This window comes from Mastigoproctus giganteus, chromosome 1 (assembly GCF_048544385.1).
Source record: "Mastigoproctus giganteus isolate SK-2022 chromosome 1, ASM4854438v1, whole genome shotgun sequence".
NCBI classification, from domain to species: Eukaryota; Metazoa; Arthropoda; class Arachnida; order Uropygi; family Thelyphonidae; genus Mastigoproctus; species Mastigoproctus giganteus.
This window is the reverse complement of record NC_143575.1, coordinates 89,304,579-89,332,269: the sequence shown is the minus strand read 5'-3', so window position 1 is coordinate 89,332,269 and position 27,691 is coordinate 89,304,579. Positions and strand designations below refer to the sequence as shown.

General features: G+C 37.0%; 1 protein-coding gene across 1 annotated transcript in view; it reads left to right on the top strand.

Annotated features, from left to right (window-relative positions):
- Nucleotides 1-27,691, top strand: part of Hmt-1 (ABC transporter ATP-binding protein/permease Hmt-1) — a 257,181-nt gene that overhangs the window by 83,707 nt on the left and 145,783 nt on the right. Inside the window, exons 10-11 of the mRNA XM_090380934.1 lie at nt 12,883-12,948; nt 27,215-27,420. Of these exons, the coding sequence (XP_090237060.1) occupies nt 12,883-12,948; nt 27,215-27,420 (272 nt within the window). The remainder of the gene's footprint in view (nt 1-12,882; nt 12,949-27,214; nt 27,421-27,691) is intronic.

Below are 27,691 nucleotides of genomic sequence, written 5' to 3'. Positions count from 1 at the left end.
TTTCTAAAGAAAAAAGGTCAGGTTACCCCCTTCACTTTGGGAGGGTTTCAATCTCCCATGGGATTCAATTTCTTCTCCTGACCGATAACACCCACCGTCTGTTTACCGAGCGAGCAACAATACAAATGTCATTACGGCAAAGTACTTTTACCGGTAAATTTCATCGAACTTTTGCATGCTTCTCGTGCAGGCTTTCTTTACCTTCGCCGGCATCTTGAAACCTGAAAGCAATTGAGATTTCTCAAAAAAAAAAATGTCTTGCACTTAGTGTTCATAATGAGCAATACAAATCTGTTTTTATAATGTAATAGTATCACATAGTATATAACATAACCTAAAATAGTTTAATTTGTACTGCTGTCTCATAATCTGGATGTAGTGTGTATGATATTCTTATTTTAAATTTAGACTAGAAGTATACCTTAGCAAGTCTCAAAGCAGTCGAAATACATTGGCTCAGGAGAGAATTGTTGATGGTAGTTCTCTTACAAATCAGGATTTTATAATGTGCACTGGTTGTTGCCTCTTGAAAGCTAGCTGTAGTAGTGCAAAGTGTTAAGTGCAAATTCAGCATTATGATGCGCTTATATGAGATCTTGAAGAATGCTCTGAATACCTTTGAAGGCATTGAAATGAGGGACCTATAAAGCATTTGGCTGCCCAGCTGAACACTAGAGTGTACACTTAAGCATCAAACAACAAAACAGCATTCAGTGGTAGAGAGCATTGGTCCAACAGGAGGTAGCTATTGTCAATGACTATATTGTTAGGAAAATAGAAAATATATTGTGTTAAAAAGATAGGCGGAGTAGGACTAGGTATATCTGCAAGGGACTATATTATTATCTTCTACAATATCATAAAACGTGATATTGTTGAACATGTTGGTATTAATGATATTAGGAACAGCAGATCTGAGGATTTATTTAACAGGTATATAGGGAATGTTGAGAAAAAGTTGCAAGTTAGGATTAAATGTGAATGTGTCTGCAATTCTGCCTAGACACAATAAAAGGGGGTACACGATGAGAGCCTTACCAATCAATTTGGCCCTGGAGAGACTGTGCAAGGCTTGCTTGGTAGAATTTTTCTTAGCATAGTAACAGGACAGACTTAACAGGGATGGGATACCCTTAAATAGAAGGGATGCAAGAATATTTGTTGATGAGGCTGGTGAGGCAGTGTTGGGGGGGGGTGAAAACCTGAGGGATGTACAGACTAATAAATTAGCAATGGGGGAAGGTGATTCTTGCACTGATTCTGTGTTGGGAGATTCAATGGCCTGGAATGTGAGGTGTCAGAGATTACAAGACCTACCGGGGTCTTCATTGGACAACCAAATACATGGGCTTAGTAAGGTTGCTAAAAGCAAAAACAGATGCATGTATACTTGCTTGTACACTAATTCAAGGAGTATGGTAAACAAATTTGATGAATCTGAAGTACTCTCTAAGTAATCAAATGCGGACATTATAGGGATATTGAAAACATAAACATAATGCCACTCAGACATAAGAGATGCACAATTTGAATATGGTGAGTACAATTTGCATAGGAAGGGGATGTGTATGTGTCTTGTGTAAGGTGGTACCTGGAATGAATTCCATGGGATCAGATGGAGGGGTAGAAAATCCTCTTGGTTAAGAAGCACGTAGAATCTAAGGTAGTGCACTACCTTACTAAACAGATTGCTACTCTCACTAAAATGAGAGTAGGAATCTGTTACAGACCAAATGAATCTTATGATTTTAATGAACAGTTACAGATAGGCATTTTTCCACTTGTTTTTAGAACCTGAGCTTACTCCTGTTCTGTGTTGCCTTTTTTTTTCTCTTTTTTATTCCACAGGTGTTTTTCCCTTCTGTGTGGAAAGTTGCTCATGTCCAGCCAGTTCCTAAAAAAGGGTGACAAATCCTTCCCATCCAATTATCATCCCATAATTGGGATGATAATTAATTAATAATTAATAAACTAAAGTAATAGAGAAATCTATTAACCGCAGACTCTTAAATTATTTGGAAACCTTTCATCTGATCACAATTGCCAGTATTGGATGACATCAGTGTTGTTCTCTGGTGACAATACTGCCTTATGTTACCCATCTATGGACATATTCAGTGGAAAAGTTTGGTGAAACTAGAAGTTGTTTTTGACATTTCAAAGGCTTTTTTTGATTGTGTTTGGCATAAAGGCATTCTAAGTAATCTTTCATCTAATGGTTTGCCAACTGATTTTTGTAATTGGGTATCCATTTTTCTCTATGACTGTTCACTGCAGTCAGAGAACTGCAGTGAACAGTCAGAGGTAAAACACAGCTATGGTAGCTAGCTGTGTTTTAACTCCTCCATTAATGCAGGTGTTCCTCAAGGTTCAGTTCTTTCTACCACTCTTTTCCTCTTGTATATTAATGAACCTCCATTGACTAGAAATCCTACCCATAGTGTTGATGATGACAGCACATTGCATTCCACCTTCTAGTTTAAGAAACCTTGCCCTACAGAAACAGCTTGAACTTCTGAAATATCCACTACCAATTCTTTAAATGCTGATCTCTAGGTAATTCGCTACTGCAGCAAAGATAGCTTAGTTGATTTCAATCTTTCTAAAACTCAGTCCTCTCTTATATCTTGCAAAAAGGATTCTTCTGCTCTCATGCTTATCTTTGATGACACTCTGATTTCTGGACAAGAGCACATATCTCTATTGTGGATTACCCTATGGCATAAGCACATTACAAATATTGCTTCCTCTGCATCTAAAAAACTGGGTTTTCTCTTTCACTCTCTGTGTTAATTTTCTTTCAAACAGCTGTACAAATATACAGCTGTTTGGAAGAAAATGTTCCCTGTACAAATCACAAATCTCGCCTACCATGGAATATTGTTCCCATATCTTGGGCAGCGCTCCTAAAATCTCTTTCAGGTTTCTAGATTCCATTCAAAAGAGGGCAGTTAGGTTAATTAATGACTCATCTCTAACAAAGTCTCTTCACTCTCTGTCTCATAGATTTTCTGTTTCTGCTGCATGTCTTTTCTGTAGATACTTCCACCGGAAATGTTCTTTTGAATTGACTTCTATAATTCTCGCTGTCTTGCTTCCAAACCAGTCTCAACATGTGCCACAACCATCTAGCACCCTTTTACTGTCCAACTTTAAACTCACAGAACCAACTTTCTTCTTCCTCATTTATTCCTCCCACTTCTGTTTTCTGGAAACAGAAGTGGGAGGAATAAATGAATAAAAGAGAATAAATCCCTTCATACTTATTTCCTGAAAATTACAGTATACAGAAATTCAAGTCTGTCACCAAGTATCTTTCTTCTTCTCAACCATTAATCCATACACTGTACTAAGTACTGTAGGTTCTAATAGCTCTTGTGCTTAGGATTTTCATATAGAATAAAAAAAAAAAAAAAAAAAAAAAAGGTAGAGTTGGCCAGTAGATTGGAATGTCTTATGGGGGGACTTATTTTCCAGATATTGACAAGAACATGTGGGTTGGTCACACATAGTAGGAGAAAATTTCTGGATTTATTGAGTGATTGTTTTCTGTAGCAGCATGTTAGAGAAGCAACAAAAGAAAGCAGTACTCTTGATCTGCTTATCAACAGTGACTTTTTGTGCATTAAAAATTGCCAGACAAAGGAACTGCTAGGTACCAGAATTATAGGCCTGATGTTGCTGAGTGGTCAGGGGCAAGGGTGCAGAAGCACGTGTGCTGAGTGGAACATTGTACAATCCTGCATTGTAGTCATCCTCAAAATAATTAACGTAAACTCCTCTTAACTAGTGGGTTGTATAAACAAGAACATAATTATGGTGCCTAGTCTCCAGACGCTGCAATTTGCAGAACTTAAGCCTTTCTTGGTAAGAGCACCCCTATGTTCCCCTCACCAGTCTTGTTGCCCTTCTCTGTACTCGTTCTAGCAACTCTACATCCTTCCTAAAATGAGACCTCCAAACCCGCAGTACTCAAGGTGTGGCCTGACCATACATGGGGATAATCACCTCCACTCTGCTAGCAAAATTCCTGTATATCATTGACAAGATCCTATGACCTGCTCTGAAAGCTTGCCTGCACTGCTCAGAAAACTTCATATCTGACTGAACAATTACCCCCCCCCCACGTCTCTTTCATTCACCACACAGCTGCTACATTTCTTTGGGGTTACTTCTACCCATATGCAATACTTTGCATTTATCAATGTTTAACTTCAGTTGCTGCTTTTCAGCCCATCTGCACAACTTTTCTAGATCCTGTTGCGGTAGCATACTGTCATTACTGTCATTAACAACCCTACCAACCTTTGTATCATCTGCAAACTTGGACATTAAGCCTGATATACCTTCATCAATATCATTGATAAATATATAACAACAATGGACTCAACACCAAACCCTGGGGACTCCACTAATAACATTAGTCCATGAAGAGTAGTATCCATTAATTACCACTCTGTCTTCTCCCACTCAACCATCCTTTTATTCATTGTAGCAACTTGCCCTTAATGCCATACTGCTCCAATTTGTACAGTAGTCTTCCATGTGCAACAGTAACAGAAGCTTTCCTGAAATCCAAGTATATGATATCGAAATTATTTTTTGCATCCAGTTCCTTTGTAACCACATCATAGTATCCAATCATTTGTCAGACAAGACTCCCTTAACAAACCTATGCTGTTTCTGACCTATAACTGCAATCTTGTCCAGATGAACCTGCAGTCCTTCTTTAACCAGTGACTCCATCATTTTTTCAGAAACAGAATTTAAACTAACAGGTCTGTAATTACTCGTGTCACCCTTTGTGAATTTGAGATAAATTTTCACATCTTCGGTTCTTGGGTACGTCCAGTGATGCTCATAATTATGGGTGAGGGCTTGCTTATTTTTCTGCCTTCTTTAATATATTCAGTTATATTAAAAGAAGCAACAAAAGAGGTGAACAAACCTTTTGCCATAATTATGAGAGTATCCTTAGGATTAGTCAGTCTTCTATTTAAGTAATATACCACATTTCCTTAATCAGCAAGAACAGTGCTGATTAGGGAATTCATTGCAAAGCTCCTGACATCCTTGTTTAAAATAATGGAATCTACTGGATACCAGGTGCAAGGCTTCCACATATAGAAAAAGACGTCACTTATGCACATTTTTATGCTGTTGCAGAATCCCTGTACTGTTTGTTGTGGTTTGTTTGGTCTTTATGAAGAAATGGATGTTAGTCACTCAAGAAAGGTAGTGTATTTTCACATATAGTTTAAGTAAAACTTTGAAAGTCACATAGTTTAAGTTTGAAACTGTGTTGCTTCCTAATGGGAATATACACCCATTGATTCTTGTTGCACACTATTCATATTAGAGAAGACTATGGAAATGTGAAACGTGTTAGAGAGGATCATGTATGACGGAGTATAAGTGGAATGCCTGTGGGAACTTCAAGATGCTGGATTTCCTTTGTGGTTGCAAGTTGATTTCACTAAGTTCCCTTGCTTTCTGTGCCTTTGGAACATAGGGCAGTAGATCAGCACTATGGAAGAAGAGAATGATCTGCTAGAATTGAGTTGCCACCTGTCACATGCAGTATAGTAAAAAAATCCCTTGGTTCCAAGAAACAGCCTTGCTTCCATTAATACATATCAAGCTGGAGCTGGTTGAGCAATTTGTTAATGCATTGGATCCTCAAGGTGTGATAGCTTCAAACATATACAGTCTGTGTTTCCAATGTTGTTTAATGCAAAAATGAAAGATGGCTTATTTATTGATCCACAAGCAGGTGTAGCTTTACAGGGAACTGGAATCTAAAATGACTGATGTTGAGCAAAATGCCTAGCAGTCATCATTTTTGCATTGTAGTAAATGGCTTTCTTGTGAACATTAAGAGCTAAAATTGCAAAGTAGTAGTTTACAAGTTGATTGAAAATTACTGGAATATGGGATGCAGAATGTCAGTCAAGTCCCATTACTTGCACTCTCACCTTGATTTTTTTCAGACCAGATCTGGGCAGTGTTAGTGAAGAACATGGGGAGAGATCCTGCCATGACAGCCAAGGAAGGTGGGATGGAGCTATGATGGGTGGCTTCATCTGGTTCTTGGTTCAGTATGATCATGACCATAAAAGACAAAGATGTTTAAATATACATTTTTAATGAAATGCTTAATTTGATTTTTTTTCAGCTTGTATACTTGTAACAAAGATTAATACTGTACAGGAATTAAAACATTGTTAATAAATCTTATATAGTTTTATTGCATTATTATTTACTTTATATATTATTTATATATACTTTTCTTTCATTTCTGAGAAAATTATTAATGCCATGTAAAATGTAGTCATATTCAAAATCACCACTCTGGACAAACATTGAAAGAAGAAACTTCACAGTTGGATCTCTTCATAAAGGAACACCAATAAAACTTTTTTTGAAAATTTGTTGACATAGTGTAATCAAGATGGTAAATTATTTTACATTACTAATTCACAGACCCTTCTGTATGGAATACATCCTCATGGAGAATCCCCACAATTGTCTGAGATCACTTCCTTCTTTGTTACCAAACATTGATAGATATTTTCTCTTTGGGAGATTCCTGCCAATCCAAACATTGCATGACATCCAAAACTTTGATTGGTACCTCGGGAAGTTGGCCATACACAAAGCCCATTGGTGAGCTATTCTGTGGGTTTCCTTTGATTCCAGTCCACTGTGGTGGATCTCTCCTTCAACTTGACTGTCATGTCGATGTGCCCGATGAGACCCTGCTCTTGTTCCACTTAATTGCGCTTCCACTCTGGACAAACATCGAAAGAAGAAACTTCAGTTGTTACCATGTTTGGTAGAACACTATCCTGCATGAATTTTACCTCATTCATGGGTGTGTGGCATGACAAACTCTTGCAAGAGATGCATATGATGTTCACCAGTACCATGCATTGTCACATTCTCTGTAGCATCTACTAAAAAAAAAAAAAAAAAACACGAATGCATGATAAATTGATAGTTGAAACCTCACTAGATGGTCATTTTCAGTCTGTGCTTTGTGTGTGTGGAAGCTGTTTATTTCTTTTGATTAGGCCAATGATTGCATAATTCCTATTTAAAAATCCTTGCAAATATTGTAATTACCCTGTATTACAAATGCCCTACTGTATAATTGATTCCAACTTTTAATTTTGCATAAAAGTGAATTTACCAAGCATAATAATTGATGTTGTTGGGTTTTGCTTGAAAATAATAGATTCCTTTGGATTTTTCCTGAAAAATAATAGATTCTCTTGGATTTGGCATAAGAAAAAATATATATATAGCGGTCAGTCTCACCAAATAACAGTCTCAGGATTGTTGCTACTAATCTGCCAACCACCAAACAGCAAAACTGTTTGGTGGTTGGCAGATTAGTAAAACTGAACTGGAAAAATTCTGAGAAAAATGTTGGACTTCTTAGCCTCCTATGATTACCTTGCTATTGGTACATTGGCACATTCAAACAAAAATTTATTTATTTTTTTCTGGTAACCTTTTTATCTCCACTGTAAACTTGCTTTTTGTGTTAAATATTTTATTGTTTGGCATACTTTTATAAATATGAATACAGTATTTTTGAAATTAAATTTGTTTTTGTTGCATTTACAAGTTCCTTTTGTTTTTATTTATGGACTATCCAGGATTTAAGTTATGCAACAGACATTTTTTTTCCCAGTCTACCATGAATAATTGGGAGTCGACTGTACTTGTTAATTCTTGACTCGACTATGATGCCCCATTGTGATTCTGCTACTTAACATAACATAATCCATTATTGTGCCTTATGGATAACCCTCCTGGCATATTCAGAACATCCCTGGTTCAAGTTTATATGGAAGTAAATGGGCTGTTGGCACTTGATTTCAGAAGAAAATTGCTACTCCTAAAATATGCTGCTAAAATTATGGATCTTCCAACTTATCCCAGTTGTGACCTCGGTAACAATAAACTATAATAATAAGCCTAAAGAAAATAAACTTTCTGGAAAAAGGCTACAAGCTAATGCAAAACTGAAAATTTGATCTTGACAGCATTTTCAAAAACACTTCTGAATTAGATTGTGAATTCATATGGGCTTCATATGAATTTATAATCACCATTTTTAAAAATGGGGAAAGCACTCTATAGCAGGGGCATCCAACTTTTTTTGGCTAAGATAAGACTGAAAAACAGCTAAAATGCTAATGGCTGCTGGCCACAAGAACTGTTCCTTACCACTAATTATGCAATTTTCAAATAGGATTTTGATCAACATGTATACTGTATTTACAGTTTCATTTCTTTATATGTCATAATTGAATATGAGGGCTGTTCAGTAAGGAATGGTCATAATTTTTCACAAACAACTGTACTGCTTGCTGTTTCTAGGCTGAACCGCAATTTAAGACCAAACCAAGCTGTATCATAGAGCAATGTGACCTTGGCAGTGGCTAAGTTTGTCTTCTGTTGAGTTTGCCTACATAACAATGGATATGACACATGAGGAACAGTATGCTACTCTCAGATTTTGTTTCTGTCTCAAGAAAACATCAGCCGAAGCATATGAAATGTTAAGAGGCTTATGGTGAATCTACACTTCTGTATAGCACAGCAGTTCACAGGTGGTTTAGAACGTTTAAAGATGGATGTGATTCAATCACAAAAATCGGCAGTCCATCCATTTCTCAGAAACCTCAGAAACCATTACCACTGCTTCTGTAATCGTGATAGAAGACTGCAGTATAACAATAAGGCAACTGGCAGAGATGTTGAGAATATCAGTAAGAAGTATTCACGATATTCTCTGTGACCATTTGTATATGACATTTGTTTGTGCAATCTCTGAGTTCGAAGGCTACTCACACCTGAGCAACAGCAAGTGTGCATGGAGGTTTTTCAGGAGCTGCAACTGATTGTTACTGAAGTTGATGAGGTTCTGCACAAAGTGATCACAGCAGATGAGACATGGCTTCATTTTGACCCAGAGAGTAAGCAACAAAGCTCTGTTTGGATGTCTCTGTCATGGCAACACGGAAAAAAAGCAAAAGGTGTGGCTTCTGCAGGAAAGGTTATGGTCATTTATTTATTTATTTTTTTTTTGACATTCAAGGAATGGTTTATCAGCATGTTGTGCCACAGTATAAGACTGTTATGGGACCTTACACTGTACTGCACACTTTGCTGGATCACATTTGTTGCAAACAACCATAATGGCACTTGAGTGGATGCTGCATCATGACAATGTGAGACCTTGAATTGCTCATACTGTCATTGAGTACTTAGCCAGCATTAATGCCAAATGTGTTCCTCATCCACCCTAGAGCACCTTGCACCCTGCGATTTTTTTTTTTTTTTTTTTTTTTTTTTAAATTTCCAACTTAAAGAAGGAGTTGCAAGGAAAATTATTCCAGTTGTCAGAACAGTTGTCAAGACTTCAGAGGTGATTCTCCAACACGTCAAAAAATGGCTTCTACCATGTTTTTGAAGAATGGCAGAAATATTGGGGTAAGTGTATTTCATCAAATGGGATCTGTTTTGAAAAGGACCATAAAAATATGGATGGTTAATGATGTTAAAAAAATATTATGATCATTCTTTATCAAACAACCTTTCTGTTATTATTATTACAGCTATTATTACATGGCGCCTCCGTAGCTAGGTGGGAAGGAGCAGCAGAGCGTAGCACACCCTTCTTGATTAGACCAGGGTTCGAGCCCATCACCACTAAAAACGGAGGATGCGGAAAGGTCGGGGACTGACCACCGCATTTTCCCATAGCAATATGGCCTTAGTTGCTAATGCTTCTAAAAACAAAAAAAAAAAAAAAAAATATTATTACATGGCACTAATAACATTCTTATTACATGGTTGTAATAATATTATTAGCTATTGAGAAAGATATGTAACACCCTAAGGAAGCAATACAGAAAAATCAATTGTTACTAAAAACAGATTTTGAGAAGTCTGTGTGAAACTATATTTTGTGAAGTTCTAGTTTTCAACTCAGGTAAGGGAGAGAGGAATAACACTACAATAATAATAATTAACAATAATTGAGCGTTTGCAGATTTCATTGTGGGTCATAGCCAGTCTGTCTTCAAAAAAATGAGGGATACAGAGCTGGATAACATGCTAGGTTATGGTGTACAAATAGCTCATAATACTTTCCAAACATATCCAGTTGTGCTTGGAGCATAGTCCATGGACCACTGAGTATTAATAGAATGTGATATGGTTTGATGAGTCATTGTCAACTGCTTTATAGCAAACAAGTATCTGCACATGCGACACTAGCTAAAGGTCAAGAGTTCTGAAAGTTCTGTAATGGTTTAGGTGCACATTTACTTTTTTTTTTTTTTTTTTTTTATGAGAACCCCAAACGCGCAAGGTATCAAAACCTATAGTGCTTAGTACCGTGCATGGGTTGAAGGAGAAGTATGGGGAGTGGGGGATGCCGGAAACTTTGCTCTAGAGACTAAATACGGGTTTCGCCACTTCAAGCCTCCAATAAGGAGGCTTGAAGTGGCGAAATGGGTACCTCCCATGGGTACCTCCCCTGAGTCCAAGGAAGCTTCAAGCCTCCAATAAGGAGGCTTGAAGCTTCCTTGGACTCAGGGGAGGTACCCATGGACTGGAGATGTGCAAATGTGACCCCAATTCACAAAGGAGGATCAAAGGCTGACACAAGTAATTATAGACCTGTGCGTTTAACTTCTGTTCCCGGAAAATTAATGGAGACACTGGTTAAAGAAGCACTGCAGGATCATCTAGACAAGACTTCAGTTATAGCTAGGACACAGCATGGTTTTGTTAAGGGGAAGTCTTGCCTGACCAATTTGATTGGATACTATGATGCAGTCACAAAAGAACTGGATGCAGGGAATAACTTTGATATTATATACTTGGATCTTAGAAAGGCTTTTGATACTGTTGCACATGGAAGACTGCTGCACAAATTGGAGCAGTGTGGCATTGGCGGCAAATTGCTGCTATGGATAAAGGGGTGGTTGAGGGGGAGAAGACAGATAGTGGTAATCAATGGACACTGCTCATCGTGGACTAATGTTATTAGTGGAGTCCCTCAGGGTTCAGTATTGGATCCTTTATTGTTTTCTGTATTTATAAATGATATTGATGATGGTATATCAGGCTTAATGTCCAAGTTTGCAGATGATACGAAGGTTGGCAGGGTTGTCAAGGACACTACTGACACTATGCTGCTGCAACAGGATTTGGAAAGGTTGAGCAGATGGGCTTCGAGGTGGCAAATGAAGTTTAACATTGACAAATGTAAAGTACTACATATGGGAAACAGCAACCCCAGAGCAACGTATCAACTCTGTGGTACTACACTGACAGTGGTAGAGAATGAAAGGGACCTGGGGGTGGTTGTGCAGGCAGATATGAAGTTCTCTGAGCAGTGCAGACGGGCTGCAAGAGTAGCTCATGGTGTATTGTCAATGATATATAGGAATTTTTCTAGCAGGGATAAGGAGGTGATTATTCCCTTGTATAAGGCAATGGTCAGGCCACACCTAGAGTACTGTATACAGGCCTGGAGGCCTCATTTCAAGAAGGATGTAGAGCTGCTGGAACGAGTACAGAGAAGGGCAACAAGATTGGTGAATGGGACAAAGGGGTGCTCTTACGAAGAAAGGCTTAAGTTTTGCGAATTACAGTGTCTGGAAACTAGGCACCAGCGAGGTGATCTGATAGAGGTGTACAAAGCCTTGAATGGTTTGAGCATGCTCAATGCTGATGGGATTCTTCCTCTTGCTCAGAATAATCACCTGAGAGGGCATAAATTCAAATTGAGGAAAGACAGATGTAGGATAAATGTGCGGAAATTTGCCTTTAGCCAGTGGGTGGTTGGTAGGTGGAACAGACTTCCATCCCTTGTCGTGGAAGTTGATAGCCTAAATAAGTTTAAGGCTCAGCTGGACAGGTATTTCGAACAAACAGAGGGGTGAAGTGGAAGTGGTTTTTTTTTTATTTATTTATGTTACTTTTTTTTTTTTTTTTTTTTTTGGCTGATGCTACATAAGCTTGCTTTCTTGCATCAAATGCCTCTACTAATGCTAATGCTAAGCAAAGTGGTGGTATTTCACCGGTTGATGAAAGTCATGATGAAAGTCAACAAAGCCATTACTTGACAGTGCTTGAATCCCTTCATCTCAATATTTGGCTTTCTTTCTGGTGGGAGCTATATGGCCACCCTGAGTTATTACTTGCAATTCTGTGATGGTGTATTTCTACTTGTTTGGGATGGGTGTCTAATACGATGGCAGTGCTGCATCTCATAGGATCCATATTGCCAAGCAGAGATTCCAATATCATATGGTCCTCCCACAGGCAGTAACTACATAAATTCCCTGATACTCACTGGTCCATAGCCTATTCCTCCAGCATCAGTGGAGTAGCTCTTAGAGCAGTGGTTTCTACCATAATCCAACCAATGAATTGGCAGCTTACTTTGTTGAATTCCTCCAAATTCCTATATGATAGTTCCAGTGACTAACTGCTTTGGACCAGTGTAGATGGTCTAAAGTAGGTCATAGTAGAAGGATATTGTAGACTTCTTACAACCTTCACTGGTAGCTATAATGATCGGAAAAAAATTAAACATAATTTATGTGCTGTTGAAAGCATTTTGTTTTACCTATATAGAAATTGTGAAAAGTAAAAATATTTGATTTGTAAGAAATCAAATAATCCAGAATTTCTAGATTATGTAAGAAACAGAATAATCATATAAAGAATTTTTTTTTTTTTTTGTCCAATGAAATTAAATAAATTTCTTCAAAATTAGTTTATTCCATAATAATAATTATAATTTTAAAATATTTTTCACATTTAATAAATGTATGTAAATTTTTTCAGGTGAAATACTACGTGGCAGAAGATTATGAATTGGAAAATTACAGAAAGAGTATTGATGCTTTTCAGGTATTTGTTTTATGTTAAACTCCATTATCTTTAGGTTTTATTTATTTTTCATTTAAATTAAATTCATAAAAAAAAGTTCACATTAGTGAAACTTGACCTGAGACTCATTATTGCAGTATCTAAGAACTTATCCACATGATGTTCAATGTAATAGTTTCAAAAGTTCAGTTTTAATCAGGGGTGAGCTGTGAATATTTTAACAATCGGCTCACAGTTTTTCCGACTTTCTACCCAGTAAATTTGATCGGTCACGGAAGTGACGTCATCCGCGGCTTCCACCAGAGGCATTTCCCATGCTCGCACTACTAGTAATGTGATTAGAGCACGTGACGCATTTTTAATGACCCGTATGATATCTTGAGTCAGGGGCAGATTTAGGTGGTGGACAGATGCGGCTTATTACCCCCTTAACCATGCATATAAGTGAATGTGTAAAACGTTCCTAGGTCTATCTAAAAAACAGAGAGTGGTAATCAATGGACACTGCTCAACGTGGACTAATGTTATTAGTGGAGTTCCTCAGGGTTCAGTGTTGGGTCCGTTGTTGTTTTCTGTATTTATGAATGATATTGATGATGATATATCAAGTTTAATGTCCAAGTTTGCAGATGATACAAAGGTTGGCAGGGTTGTTAAGGACACTACTGACGCTATGCTGCTGCAACAGGATCTGGAAAGGATGAACAGATGGGCTGAGAGGTGGCAAATGAAGTTTAACATTGACAAATGTAAAGTACTACATATGGGAAACAGTAACCCCAGATCAACGTATCAACTCTGCGGTACTACACTGACAGTGGTGGAGAATGAAAAGGACCTGGGGGTAATTGTGCAGGCAGATATGAAGTTCTTTGAGCAGTGCAGACGAGCTGCAAGAGTAGCTCATGGTGTCTTGTCAATGATATACAGGAATTTTTCTAGCAGGGATAAGGAGGTGATTATTCCCTTGTATAAGGCAATGGTCAGGCCACACCTTGAGTACTGTATACAGGTCTGGAGGCCTCATTTCAAGAAGGATGTAGAGCTGCTGGAACGGGTACAGAGAAGGGCAACAAGATTAGTGAATGGAACAAAGGGTTGCTCTTACGAAGAAAGGCTTAAGTTTTGCAAATTACAGAGTCTGGAGACTAGGCACCGGCGAGGTGATCTGATAGAGGTGTATAAGGCTTTGAATGGTTTGAGCATGCTCAATGCCGATGGGATTCTTCCTCTTGCTCAGAATAATCACCTGAGAGGGCATAAATTCAAATTGAGGAAGGACAGATGTCGGATAGATGTGCGGAAATTTGCCTTTGGCCAGCGGGTGGTTGGTTGGTGGAACCGACTTCCATCACTTGTTGTTGAAGTTGACAGCCTAAACAAATTTAAGGCTCAACTGGACAGGTATTTTGAACGAACGGAGGGGTGAAATGGGAGTGGTGTTTTTTTTTTTTTTTTTTTGGCTGATGCTGAATAAGCTTGCTTTCTTGCATCATATGCCTCTACTAATGCTAATGCTAAAAAAAAAAAACTTAAAAAAAAAAACCTGGTAGAAGTTTTGAATAATATGATGTCACAATCATGCTTCCTGAAGTTACTACTGCAGTAAGTATGATTGCAACAATACAAATATTTGTCAACAGTTTCTTTTTTCGTCTTGCATTTTCGTTATATTCCATTGTTAGGTGCCCCTAACAGCCGCGTATTTCGCTTCAACCAGAAGATAGATACATCATTCAGTGCTATTTTACAGAGATATTTAGATACGTTGCACTCGAAATTATACATCTCTTACTTTAGTTATCATAAATTCATTGTATCTTGTCTTCTAAAAATTATGAAAATCTGTGAATGAGCAATAAAATATTTACAATAAAAAGGCTCTTATTTCATAATTGATATATACAAATCAAAATACCTAAAAGAAACACGAAGAATGTTTCGCATAAACCATCCACCATGCGTGCTCGTCACGTGCACAACTTTTTATTTGTCTTTTTTTTTTAACAACTAGGGAAATATAATGGATACATTTTTTTCATGATAAAATTTTAATATTGCGAATAAAAAATAACATGAAATATTTCCCATATCACAAATAACATAAAAACTATCACAAAACATTCCACAATATAAAAACAAATATTACATAAGAAACAAACTTTCTAGAAAAAGTACACAAAAATCACAGATCACATGAAAAAAAAAATTATTTCCCAAATATTCAAGAAAAATTTATTCTAAAAATTGCCAGTTTACTTCTTTATTAATATTTGTTGTCGATCTTCTGCTTTGCTCAGTAGCTGAGCAATGATTACAGAGGAATGATTTGACATAACGATCTGGATCAAATTGAAGCAATGGTTTTCCATTTAGATGTATGGTGATCATAATCTGCAACGTGTTTAATTGTCACAATATTATTCATTATGCTGAAAGCTCACTCAGCTTCAGCACAACTAATCGCAGTGGTTTCAAAGATATTTCTGGCTTTCTTAATTGAAAAGGGAATTTCACTCGATTTTAAAGATAAACTGTCTTTGACAAAATCTCTAAAATCATTAATTTTTATTTCATATTTTATCAGAAATCAAATTTCTTATTCTGTTTTGACCATCTTGCTACCGAGATGAAAGTTCTTTCATATTCCACGATTTCGGGTAGCATATGTTTAAAATTTCTTTCAATGGTATCGTCATTTTCATTATTTAATTTAAAATCACTCTGTTGCATTAATAACTTATCCTTTAAGGATAAAACAATGTACTTAATAACCTGTCACAAGGTAATTTTTTTGCTTTCGATTTTGATTCCTTCAAATTCTTTCCACTTCAACATGCTCTCAATTTTAGCTTCATAATTTCCTTCAGAATTTTCAAATTAGCAATAGCATTGATAGTTCGAATTATTAATTTATATGCTTTTACCATAGTGATTCTGTAAAGCTTCTGAAAGGTAAGGGAGCTCCTGCAGGATGTCGATCATTAGTGCTAATTTAAGAAATGCCAAATTTAAAAGTCGATTTAATAATCCGAAATATTTAACTTCTGATTCAAAATGTGTGCACAAAGCGGGATAATTCCTCCGATTCACAATTGCCGTCCGCAAGCTACAAGCTGCCCATTGTGTCCCGAACACAACCGATCTTTATAGTTTCCACATCAAGTTCTTTAGCAATCATCTTTTTTTTCACGCTAGTTTTTTGGAGATTGGTAATACAGTTTTTTTTTTAATTATTGCCTGCATGCCATTATATTTTAGAACATTTTCTACACAGTGAAAAGCTCAACAAAGTTTCAAAATCTGCCAACATTTCATCTTCATAAAGTTTATATATCTTAGTTGCCTCAATCCCACCCCCTCTACGATGCTGTTGTCATTAGTTGTTTGAATACTATGTGTTATACAGAATCACCAAGAAAGGATGTGCTAGTTTTGAAGGTGTACGTTTTTTAATGTATTGGGTTGGTATTTTTATAATGGTTAATGATGCACCTTAGATACAAAATTCTGTAAAGAACATTGGGTACATTACTGAGCTGTATGTGTAAAAAGGTTTTTTTCAAACGCAGTTTTTTTTACTGTGAAGCATGGTTTAAAGTGAGACAGGGTCAAAAAGATCCAGGTAGATCAACAATTTTGAGGTTAGTGAAGAAGTTTGAACAGTCTGACTTTGTGATAAGGAAAAGAGAGTGCATTGTTTGTGGGAAGACATCTGTAAGGATGCCTGAAAATATTGCACATGTACAGGAGGGGTTATGCTGTTAGTTAAAAAACACATAAAATCTAAGGAAGTGCATCCAGTTGACATGGGTGGAGAGTGCAATGTTGAGTCAGTTTGGTGTGACGTAAACACTAGGAAAGGAAAAATGAGAGCAAGAGTGTGTTATAGGCCTAATGACTCTGAGGAGTACAATGAATAACTGTGCAGAGAAATAGTGGGCCAGTAAATCAGGGTGTCTTATAATGAGGGATTTTAACTTCCTGGATATTGACTAGAACATTTGGGTTGGTAACTCTCACACTAGCAAGGCTTTTGTGGATTATTGGATGATTGTTTTCTACAGCAGCATGTTCGAGAGGCAGCTAGAGAGAGTAATAATCTTGATCTGATTATCCGCAGTGATTCTTCATGCATTAAGAATCTGCAGATAAAGGTACCACTAGGTGGAAGTGATTACAGTGTGACGATGTGGGATTTACTTAAAGATGTGTAACTACCATCAGGGGTAAAGGGAAAGGTTTTTGCTTCGTAAAGGTAACTACAGTGGTCTCAGACAGTTTGGGAAGTATTCATGGAAGTAATCTTGGAAGCTACTGGGCTTTTCATACCAACTAAGAAATACTGTTCAAGTTTTAGGCATGAATGGATGCCAGATGAATTAATGAGACTCGTGGCAGAGAAGAAAAATGCATGGGACACACACAAATTATCACGTGACACAGAAGACTATGGTAGATATAAGCTAGTCTGTAATCAAGTCACAAAGGAGGGTTAGGCAAGTGAAGACAGATTATGAGAAATATTTGGCAAAGGATGCAAAGAAAAACAGCAAAGACTTTAGAAGGAAGGGGATGAATCAGATTGGTCCACTTGATATCAAGTGATGATCAAGTGTTGTTGATGATCTTGCTGGGTAGCTGACAACCTGAATTGGTATATTTTGCATCTACATTCACATAAGAGAAAGTCTGTAGGGAAATGCAGGCCAGAAGCTTATCATACTCTAGCAGGGAGCTAAATGATTTTGTTGTAACTGAGAACAAAGTGGAGGAGAAGTTGTTGAAGTTAAACGTAAAAAAAGGCTCCATGAGTGGATGGGATCTATTCAGTTTTATTAAAGGAGGCAGCAAAGGACGTAAGCAAACCCTTAGCCATAATTATGAAAGCTTCCTTGGACTCAGAGGAGGTCCCCATGGACTGGAGATGAGCAAATGTGTTCCCAATTCACAAAGGGTGACATGAGTAATTACAGATCTGTTAGTTTAACTTCTGTTCCTGAAAAAAATGGAGTCACTAGTTAAAGAAGCACTGCAGGTTCATCTGGACAAGACTGCAGTTATAGGTCAGACACAGCATGGGTTTGTTAAGGGAGTCTTGTCTGACAAATTTGATTGGATACTATGATGTGGTTACAAAGGAACTGGATGCAAAAAATAATTTTGATATCATATACTTGGATTTCAGGAAAGTTTTTGATACTGTTGCACATGGAAGACTACTGTACAAATTGGAGCAGTATGGTATTAAGGTCAAGTTGCTACAATGAATAAAAGGGTGGTTGAGTGCGAGAAGATAGAGAGTGGTAATTAATGGTTACTGCTCTTCGTTGGGTCCCATAGGTTTTGGTGTTGGACACTGTTGTTTTCTGTATTTATAAATGATATTGATGAAGGTATGTCAGGGTTAATGTTCAAGTTTGCATACTATACAACAGTTGGCAGGGGTGTTAATGACAGTACGCTACTGCAGCAGGGTCTAGAAATGTTGAGCAGATGGGCTGAGACGTGGCATCTGAAGGTTAACATTGACAAATGTAAAGTACTGCATATGGGTAGCAGTAACTCCAGAGTAACGTATTTACTCTGGTTTGTGGTACTACACTCAGGGTAGTGGAGAATGAAAAGGACCTGGGGTAATTGTGCAGTCAGATATGAAGTTTTCTGAGCAGTGTGGACAGGGTGCAAGAGTAGCTCATTGGTGTCTTGTCAATGACGTACAGAAATTTTTCTAGCAAGATAAGGAGGTGATGGCCCCATTGTATAATGCATTGGGAAGGCCACATCTTGAGTACTTCATACAGGTCTGGAGGCCTAATTTTAGGAAGGATGTAGAGTTGCTGGAATGAGTACAGAGAAGGGCAGTGATATTGGTGAATGGAGCAAATTGTTCCTGTTACCAAGAAAGGCTTAAGTTCTGCAGATTGCAGTGTCTGGAACCTCTTGTTCAGATTACTCACCTGCCTGAGGGGACATAAATTCAAATTGAGGAAAAACAATTGTAGCATAGATGTGCAAAAATTTGCATTTAATGAGTGGGTGATTGATAATTGGAACAAACTTCCATCTGTCGTAGTGGAGGTCGACAACTTAAATAAGTTCAAGGTAGAAAAGACAAGCATTTTGAGTGAATGAATGATTGAAATGGGAAGTTTTTTTTTAAAAATTTTATTTGGCTGATGGTATATAAGCTTGCTTTCTTGCATCATATGCCCCTACTAATGCTAATTTGTGAAACAATCGTTGCAACAGCTGGGTTTAAAACAAACATCCACTTTAAGCATTGTTTGATTACAATTAAAATTGTTTCCTTACAAAATGCAGCAGGTATAATAATCTTTAACTGACATTGTAGGGATGTAGTTCTTCACTCCTCTTCTACTCTAAAATTTGCTCCATTACCTACTCACTCGTTTTACAACAAATGTGCTAAAGCTGTTTGAGATAAGAACATATCACTTCACAACTGGCTGATATTTAAATCTCCAGGTTTCATTTTCTATCTGCACTAGAGCTTGCAACAGTTGTAGAAAAAAAAGTTATTAATCAATCCTAAAGTGGATTTTCAACAAGCTAAGAGTAGAAAACTTGCTTCTTGTTCAAATGGTAGTTAAGTTTTTGTTCTTTGGCCAAAGCTGTTCACCGAAACATCTGTCCATCCACATATTCACTTCTGTTACAAACCTAATGGTTATGTTGCATCCTTAGCTAAAGATAAAGCTAACTTATTAGCATCCTTTTTCCTGCTTTTCCACTAACTGTTGCATTCAATGATCTTGGTAAATTACCTTCCACCATGTCAAACACATTCTAGTTGATCTCTTCTGTTGTCTCCCAACACCAGAGTATCAGAAGAATTCTGAACAATATTGATGCTAAGAAGTTTTCATGTCCTGATGGCATTTCACATGTTCTCAAAACCTATGCTTCAAAGCTTGCTCCTGTTTGTGTTGCCTTTTTACATTTTTATTCTGCTTATAAGTTTTCTCCTGCATGGAAATTTGCTCATATGCAACCAATTCTGAAAAAGGGTGTCAAATCCTAACCTTCCAGTTATGATGACCAAGAACAGCTAATCCCATTTCAATTAGGGATGATGATATTCTGATCTGCGAGAAATTAAAAGCAAATAACATAGTAAATGACATAAAACGGTATCAGGAAAAATGGATCAGCCACATAAAGAATGAACCCAGACTGGATCCCAAAATTAGCCTTTAACTACAAACCTACAGGCAAGAGAGATGTGGGTCGACCAAGACAATGATGGCAAGATCAAGACCACCTCCAAGAGCTACAACAGAACAGGTCTTAAAAGACTCAAGCCGGACCAAGTTCATGATGATGATATTCTTAAAAAAATTCTTCAGGAAATGAACTGTGGTCCTGCTCAATCTTGGAAAAACTGTTTCTTTCATGTTCATTCCCATTCCTTGAAGAGTTGGAACAAAGTAGTCATGAAGGAATATCAAGCAGCATTAAATTTTGTCTGATTCTAGTTTTGATGAAATTGTGCACTCCATTGTATTTTTCAGGATGCGAAGGCTTCTACATAACTACATAGGAGTTCTGACTGCTCCACACAGGCTATATTCTGTTTATTGATATAGCCACTATATGGTGGAAATGTACTTTTCTGGTGAACCATATGCAGTGATAACTGTTGTGTTCTTTTCCAAATGGCTTACAAAATGAATCACAAAAGGCAAATCACCTTACTGCATGATGAAAGATATGCAAATGAAGGAAATCAAACATGATTTTCTCTACTTCAACAAGCCTATGCCTTAAATAATGTCAAGGAGTGTGTCAGAGTAGTAAACTGTAGAAGGGTACTTAGTCTTAACCATGTCTACAGTAATTTCAGGAGTATTGTCAGTAAAATGGATGAATTTGAACTCCTGATTAAGACAACTAATGCTGTCATAATAGAGCTAAAAGAAACATGGTACCACCCGGAAATTGGGGATGATGAGTTCCACTATGCTATGTGTAATGTATTTAGGGAAGATAGAAGGGCTGGTGGAGGTCATGCTTCTTTTATGCTCAGGCTGCATCTTAGGCAGTCTGAGCATGAAGAGAGCCTTTGCTGAGTCAGAAGTTATGCCTGCCAGCATAGAATATGTGGTGTCAGGTAGTTGGAAACAAAGATATACTGAGAATGGGAGTAATCTGCAGACCACAGGATTGTGAAGAGTATGATGAGAGAGAGAGAGAGAGAGAGAGAGAGAGAGACCACATGCAGATGGAATGGGGATAGACTTCAATCTGCCCGTAATTGATTGGAATAAGCAGGAGGGAGCTCACCATGGGGAACCAAATTTTTAAATAAACTAGATGATTATTATTTGTACCAGTATAAAAAAAAAAAAAAAATATATATATATATATATATATATATATATATACAGGGTGTTTCAAAAATTATGGTCAGTAATTTCAAGGTGAAAAGTAGAAACTAAAATAAGCAAAAAGGCCCAGTAAACATTGGACTGCAAATGTACGGTTTTCGAGATAATGTGCATTTTCTGTTAAGATCCAAGATCCACCACTGACTATGGGAGCATTAGTTTAGCAAAAAGCTGTGGATCCTTTGCTAAGAGTGGTTTTATTAAACATAAGATAATACATTTTTAATTTTTGGTTTCAACACAACAGGATTTTACAGATGTTACATGTTACAGGATGCTACAGAAGGTGTTCAAAATGCTGTCCTTGCATCTGTGTGCAGCTTTGTAGTTTTCTCTGCATTGAGTTGCGAATCCTGTCAAGCATTCCTGGGCAATTTCTGATTTGCTGAAAGGCTCCTTCAACCCGATGCTGCAATTCCTCAACTGTGTTAATGTCAGAAGTGTACACCAAGCTTTTTACATGACCTCAGATACAAAAATCCATAGGATTTAAGTCTGGTGATCTGGGAAGCCACATTACAGGCCCACCTCTATCTATCCACCGTTGACCATACCTTCTAGTTAGATACAGAGTCACAACTCGAGCAAAATGTGCCAGTGCACTGTCATGCATAAACCACATGTTCTGGCATTGCTGAAGTGGAACATCATCATCATCAAGAAGGTCTGGAAGAACATTCTGCAGGAACGGAAGGTTCAGCTCTCCTGTTAGCTTGTTTGGCAGAAAGTGTGGTCTAATTAGACGGTCTCCTAGTAGTCCTGCCCAGACATTTAACGAGAAATGTTGTTGATGTCGTGACTCGTGAATTGCTTTAGGATTTTTGTCGGATCAAACGTAACAGTTATGAAAATTAAAAATACCATCACGAGTAAACCTAGCTTCATCAGTGAACAAAATGTTGTTTAAAAATTGGGGCTTCAGTGCACACTGTTGTTGCATCCACTGGCAGAAGTCCACTCTGGGAGGATATTCTGTATTGCTGAGACCTTGTACACGCTGGATATGGTAAGGGTACAGTAATTGGTGATGTAAAATTCGCCACACATTGCTATGACTCAGTACACGCTCTTGCAGAGCAACCCTCCTTGTCGAAATTTCTGGATTTTGTTCTATTATTTCTAACACCCTTTCCTCAACATCAGGTGATATGCTTCTGGGCCTACCTACTTGTACTCCATGTATGAAGGCCCATGTTCTCTAAGGCGTTGATGTACCCTGATGAATGTGCACCTGTTGGGCTGCCTTCGGCGGGGAAATGCTTCCTGGCATAAACATGCAGCCGCGAGTGCACTGCTGTTGGCTTTACCCTACATGAAGTGCATGTCCGTATGCTCCTTGTTGCTGTAACCTCTTTCCGTGTTGACTTTCCTTTGAGAGTACTAGTATGCCTGCTATGTCTCAGAGCACTGAGAGAGGGGAAAGGGCGAGAATGAGCATAACCCAACCTAGACTTGCCCCAGGGGCTCACATCTGGTGAGTAGGGGCTTGGCACATCCAGGGTCCTGAGCTGGATACCATCATTCAGTCATTAGTTGGAAGATGAAAAAATTTGGAGTAGTTAAAGGCAAAGGCACATGTTTTAATTAAAAAAAAGGAACTATGACAATTTAGGGTTCTACACGGTATCTATTAATTGGGTGGATTGCACAAGGTCGGAAAATACATTAGAATTATGGAATACTTTTAAAGAATTAATTGGAGAAGCCACAAATGCACATATACCATTAAGAAAATATAGTATGATGAGGATATCATGATGGATGAATAAGGAGTGGCTAAAGTTTAACAGTTTTCAAAAAAATAGTTTTTCAAAGAAATAGTTTGTTCCATCAAATGCCTTGCTATCGTCGTACCACGTTTCTTACAGAATCGCGAAATGTAAAAGACCACACACATTAGGAGAAACTCTAGTTTTGCCAAAGAACTAGAAATTGCATAATTATGGATGTTTTACTTCAAGGGAGGTGCCGGAAAAATTTTACAGGTCAAGGGAGGCGTGGGCTCAGAAAGTTTGGGAAACGCTGTTGTAAGTGATAAATATCATGCATAATACTGCTACTGTCTTCAGTAACATTTTGGTCCCCCCTCCCTTTAGTTACTGCAACACCCTCCACGTTTCCATGTTTTAGGCTTTCTATGTTTTCAGTGAATGTTAGATTGTGAGGAATAGTGGACTATATCTGCTTGATTGCTCAAGCAGATATAGTCCACTATTCCTCGGGCAAGAACAGTGATCAGGTGAGCTGCTGATATGGGATGTGTTGGTGTGTCCCTTATCTGATATTTTTTTTTTTTTTTTTTATGTGAACCCCAAACACGAGAGGTATTAGAACCTATAGTACTTAGTACCGTGTTTGGGTTAGGGTTGAAGGAGAAGTATGGGGGGGGGGGATGCCGGAAACTTTGCTCTAGAGACTAAACATGGGTTTCACCACTTCAAGCCTCCAATAAGCAAAGTGGTGGTATTTCACCGGTTGATGAAAGCCATCTACCACCTATTGATTTCAGCTCATCCCATAAGTGTTCCATTGGGTCTAAATCAAGACTTGTGTCAGCTATTCCAACTTTTATACATTAATGGCCATGAACCATTCTTGAAAAGTACCAGTAATGTGGCATGAGGGCATTATCCTTTTGAAGCAAAAATGGGTCCATATCAAAGAACTGCCATATTGTAGGCAGGAAGGAATTGTCCAAAATTTTAAGGTGGTCATCAGCATTTAGGATTCTCTGCCCACCCATTAAAGTTTCTAGGCCATGTCATTAGAAGTGACCTTGCACCATAACTCCCACCTTCTCCAAACTTAATTGTTGGTACTATGCACTCCATCAGCATTTGTTTTCCAGGTATCATCCACACCTACCTGTAAGAACAGAATAGGGCATAGAGAGATTTGTAACTCCACATAACCAATTTCTACTGCTCTGTTGACCGATTATTATGACATTCATTGCACATGTAAGGTGAAACTGCAGATTAAAGTTGATGTTTGGCTTATGGGTTCTCACTCTCCCAATGAAAACCAGTGCTGTGAAGCTCCAGTGTCTTACGGAGACTAACCCTTGTTTGATGCATTAAACTCCTGATTGATGTTTTTTAGGGATTTCTGACAAGATTTTTCAATGATCCTTCCAAGTACCCTCTGATCACGTGGAGTGAACTTCCATGATTTTACTGTGGATTGCTCAATTGTGATGGTGCCATTACACTTCCATTCACTGACTGTTGACTTTGGATTAGGGCTTAGAATACAGAGATCCTGGGATCCCAGTCATTTTTTTCTGGTATTCAAATACTTGTATTGATTGCAAAAATACTGTTTTTTTGGTACTAATTTAAACAATAATTGTTTGACTTATTCACATAAAGGTTATAAAATCAACAACAAAAAATCATTAATATTACTGAATTTGCAACTGAGGGATTGTTATACACAATGCAAATATACTGGAAACCTGAAAACGTTATGAAACTCAGATCTGGTTTACTAGACACTGTTGCACACAAAAGAAAAATAAATGCTGCATGTTAATGAAAGCTCTTCTTGGCAATCAAATTTATTATGAAAACACTTGGCAATCAAAATTCTGAAATAGCTAGAAACTCTGTATTTCACAGAGGTGTACAAATTTATCACATGTTCTTCAGTATTTGCAAAGTGGGGCACAAGATAATAGCAAATTTTTCCTAAGCAAAGATACTATAGTGAAAGACTCAGCAAAGATACTATAGTGAAAATTATACTTCACTTAATAAAACATCTTTCTCCTTCAGAAAATGGATCAAATTCGATCCAATTTGATCCATAACACTATTGATTGCTTATGTTTCTTAAGAGCTCACTTTATGTGGACAGGTAGTGTAGAAGTTTAAACATAACTAAATTTGCATTATCAATATGTATAATGCTTTGTTTTTAGAATAACTATATTTTTGATTATTTTTTGTCAGATTATTTATTATTGTAATAAAAGTTTGACATGATTTCAAGTAATTACTTGTTTTGTCCTTACTTTATTGCACCTAATTGTCATCAAAATTTATTGAGAAAAATATTTGTTTTTGTAATACTGGTATCACGGTTTCATAAATTAAAAATACTGAAATACTGGTATTAAGATTTTGACCAGTATTGTGAGCCCTACTTTGGATGGTAGGCTGTCACCATTTGCATGAATCAATAAGCAAGCAATGTGACATCAGATGATAACATCCCCTTTTGAAATCTGTTAGCTTGACTCTGCATGCCATGAGGAGAACAACTAACTTGTGTGACACATGTGCTTCCCTTATGTACTAGTGTAAGTAGCATGTTTATTTCTCTGGTAATGTCAGACTATGAAAACAGAGTTTGGATACTTTTTGGAAGGCAGAGTACATAGCTATGTTTCTTATGATGTTTATTTGTAGGGCATTTTCAAGGTAACTCTATAAGATCACTAACTTATTATTTATATGAGTTTATTTATTCACAGTTTAGTGAAAATAGTTGTGATAGTGAAATAAATAACACATTTTCACATCAATTTCAGTATGCTTAGTTAAGGCATAATGTAATTAATTAATTTATCAATCAATAAATTAATAAATAATTTTACAATTAATTTAATAAATTTATTAATTAATTTATTAATAAATAAATTAATTACTGTACAACTCAAATTAGCTGTATAGTTCAGTTATTTAGGATTAGAAATGAACATGAGAATGTTTCTTGAAAAGTTTCTGCTTTAATTTTACTATAAAGTTATCTGTTTACATTTGTGTAATAAATGCAGTTTGATCTGATTGAGTTAAGGAGAAATATGTTTAAACAGTATCTGGACTACTATTATTAAGGAGACAGTAAGTATACTTTCAAAAGCTTGAGCCACCACGTAGTATTCTTTATTGTTTATACATCATCAAGTTGATGTCCTTCCAAAGTGGTTTTTTTTTTTTTTTTTTAAGTCTAGAAATTATAATAATAATAAAAAGTCCATGGAGCCATATCTGGTAAATTGGGAGTTGCTGGACTTGAGAAATTTGATGTATGGCCAAAGAGAAAAAAACACTGTACAAGTATTTGTACAGTGTTTTTTCGTGAAGCAACTTCTTTTCCTTCAAATTGCATAATGAAGGTGTCTCAGAACTGTTGTTCTTTTGTTAGAAGAATTTAAACTTTTGCAGAAATGTGCCTTAAACTTTGCAGAAATGTGCTTCATGTTCAAAGTTTTCATTAAAACAGAATAACGTGATCTGAGGGAGATACAGGTTTCTTCAGTGATTTCACAAACACTTAATCTTTGGTCATTTCTCCTTGCAACAAATGATTTCTTCATTTGTTGAAATTGAGGATTGTCCAGATCATTTTTGAGAGGCTCCATACCTTCTTTGAAACAACAGTGACAGCCCAAAACTTGTGTATGGCCCATTGCAGTGTACTCATATACTATCTTAAGAAGAAAAGATAATTCACTTGCAGTTTTTGAATTTAAATAAAATTTAACATGCACACATCATTCAGTACTCTGACATTTTAAATATGACAAAGATGTGAAATGCCACTTCGTTATCTCTTTGATAATGATTGATAATACCAAAATTCCTTAAGTAAGTGAACAGCTTACTGTCTGGTGGTAAGAATGAGACATGTATAAACAAATTATGCATTGTCACAGTGTGCCCTGTTTTCTTTCTCTCTCTTAGTCTTGAACGATTAGCATAATCTAGGTACTTTCTGAACAGACCTTTAATGAACCTTTTCATTGTGAAATTTCTTCATATATTTGACTTTTCCTTGAATTGATTTAAAGATACTTAATTTCTACTCATGTAAGTTTGAAAATAAAAAATAGAGATTATAAAATGCATGTTTTTGTACTTTTGAATTAGGGAGAAGAATGGCGTTCTTTAGCTTCTCTTAACTTCTTAAACTCAATGCAGAACATTGTAATCACTTTGGGTATTTTGTCTGGTACGCTTCTTTGTGCCCATATGATAGTAGTTGGTAATGGATTAACTGTTGGCGATTATGTCCTCTTTATCACCTATATAATGCAGCTTTACACACCATTGAACTACTTTGGAACCTATTACAGGTAAGTGAATGGGTAATAATTTACAAAATCAATTTAATTATGAATTAAATATGATAATTCTATTATAGTGCTGCTTAAGGCACCGGTTTTCTCAATATGTGATTTCATAACTACATGAAAAAGTTTGCTTTTTCATGTAGTTATGTGTTTAAGGTTGTGATGCAGAGAGGGAGTACATAATGGGTCTTAGTTCATCAGTTTGGCCAAGGAGAGACTGTGCAAGGCTCGTGGGGTAGAATTTTTTTCAGCGTGGTCTGTGCTCATTAATAGG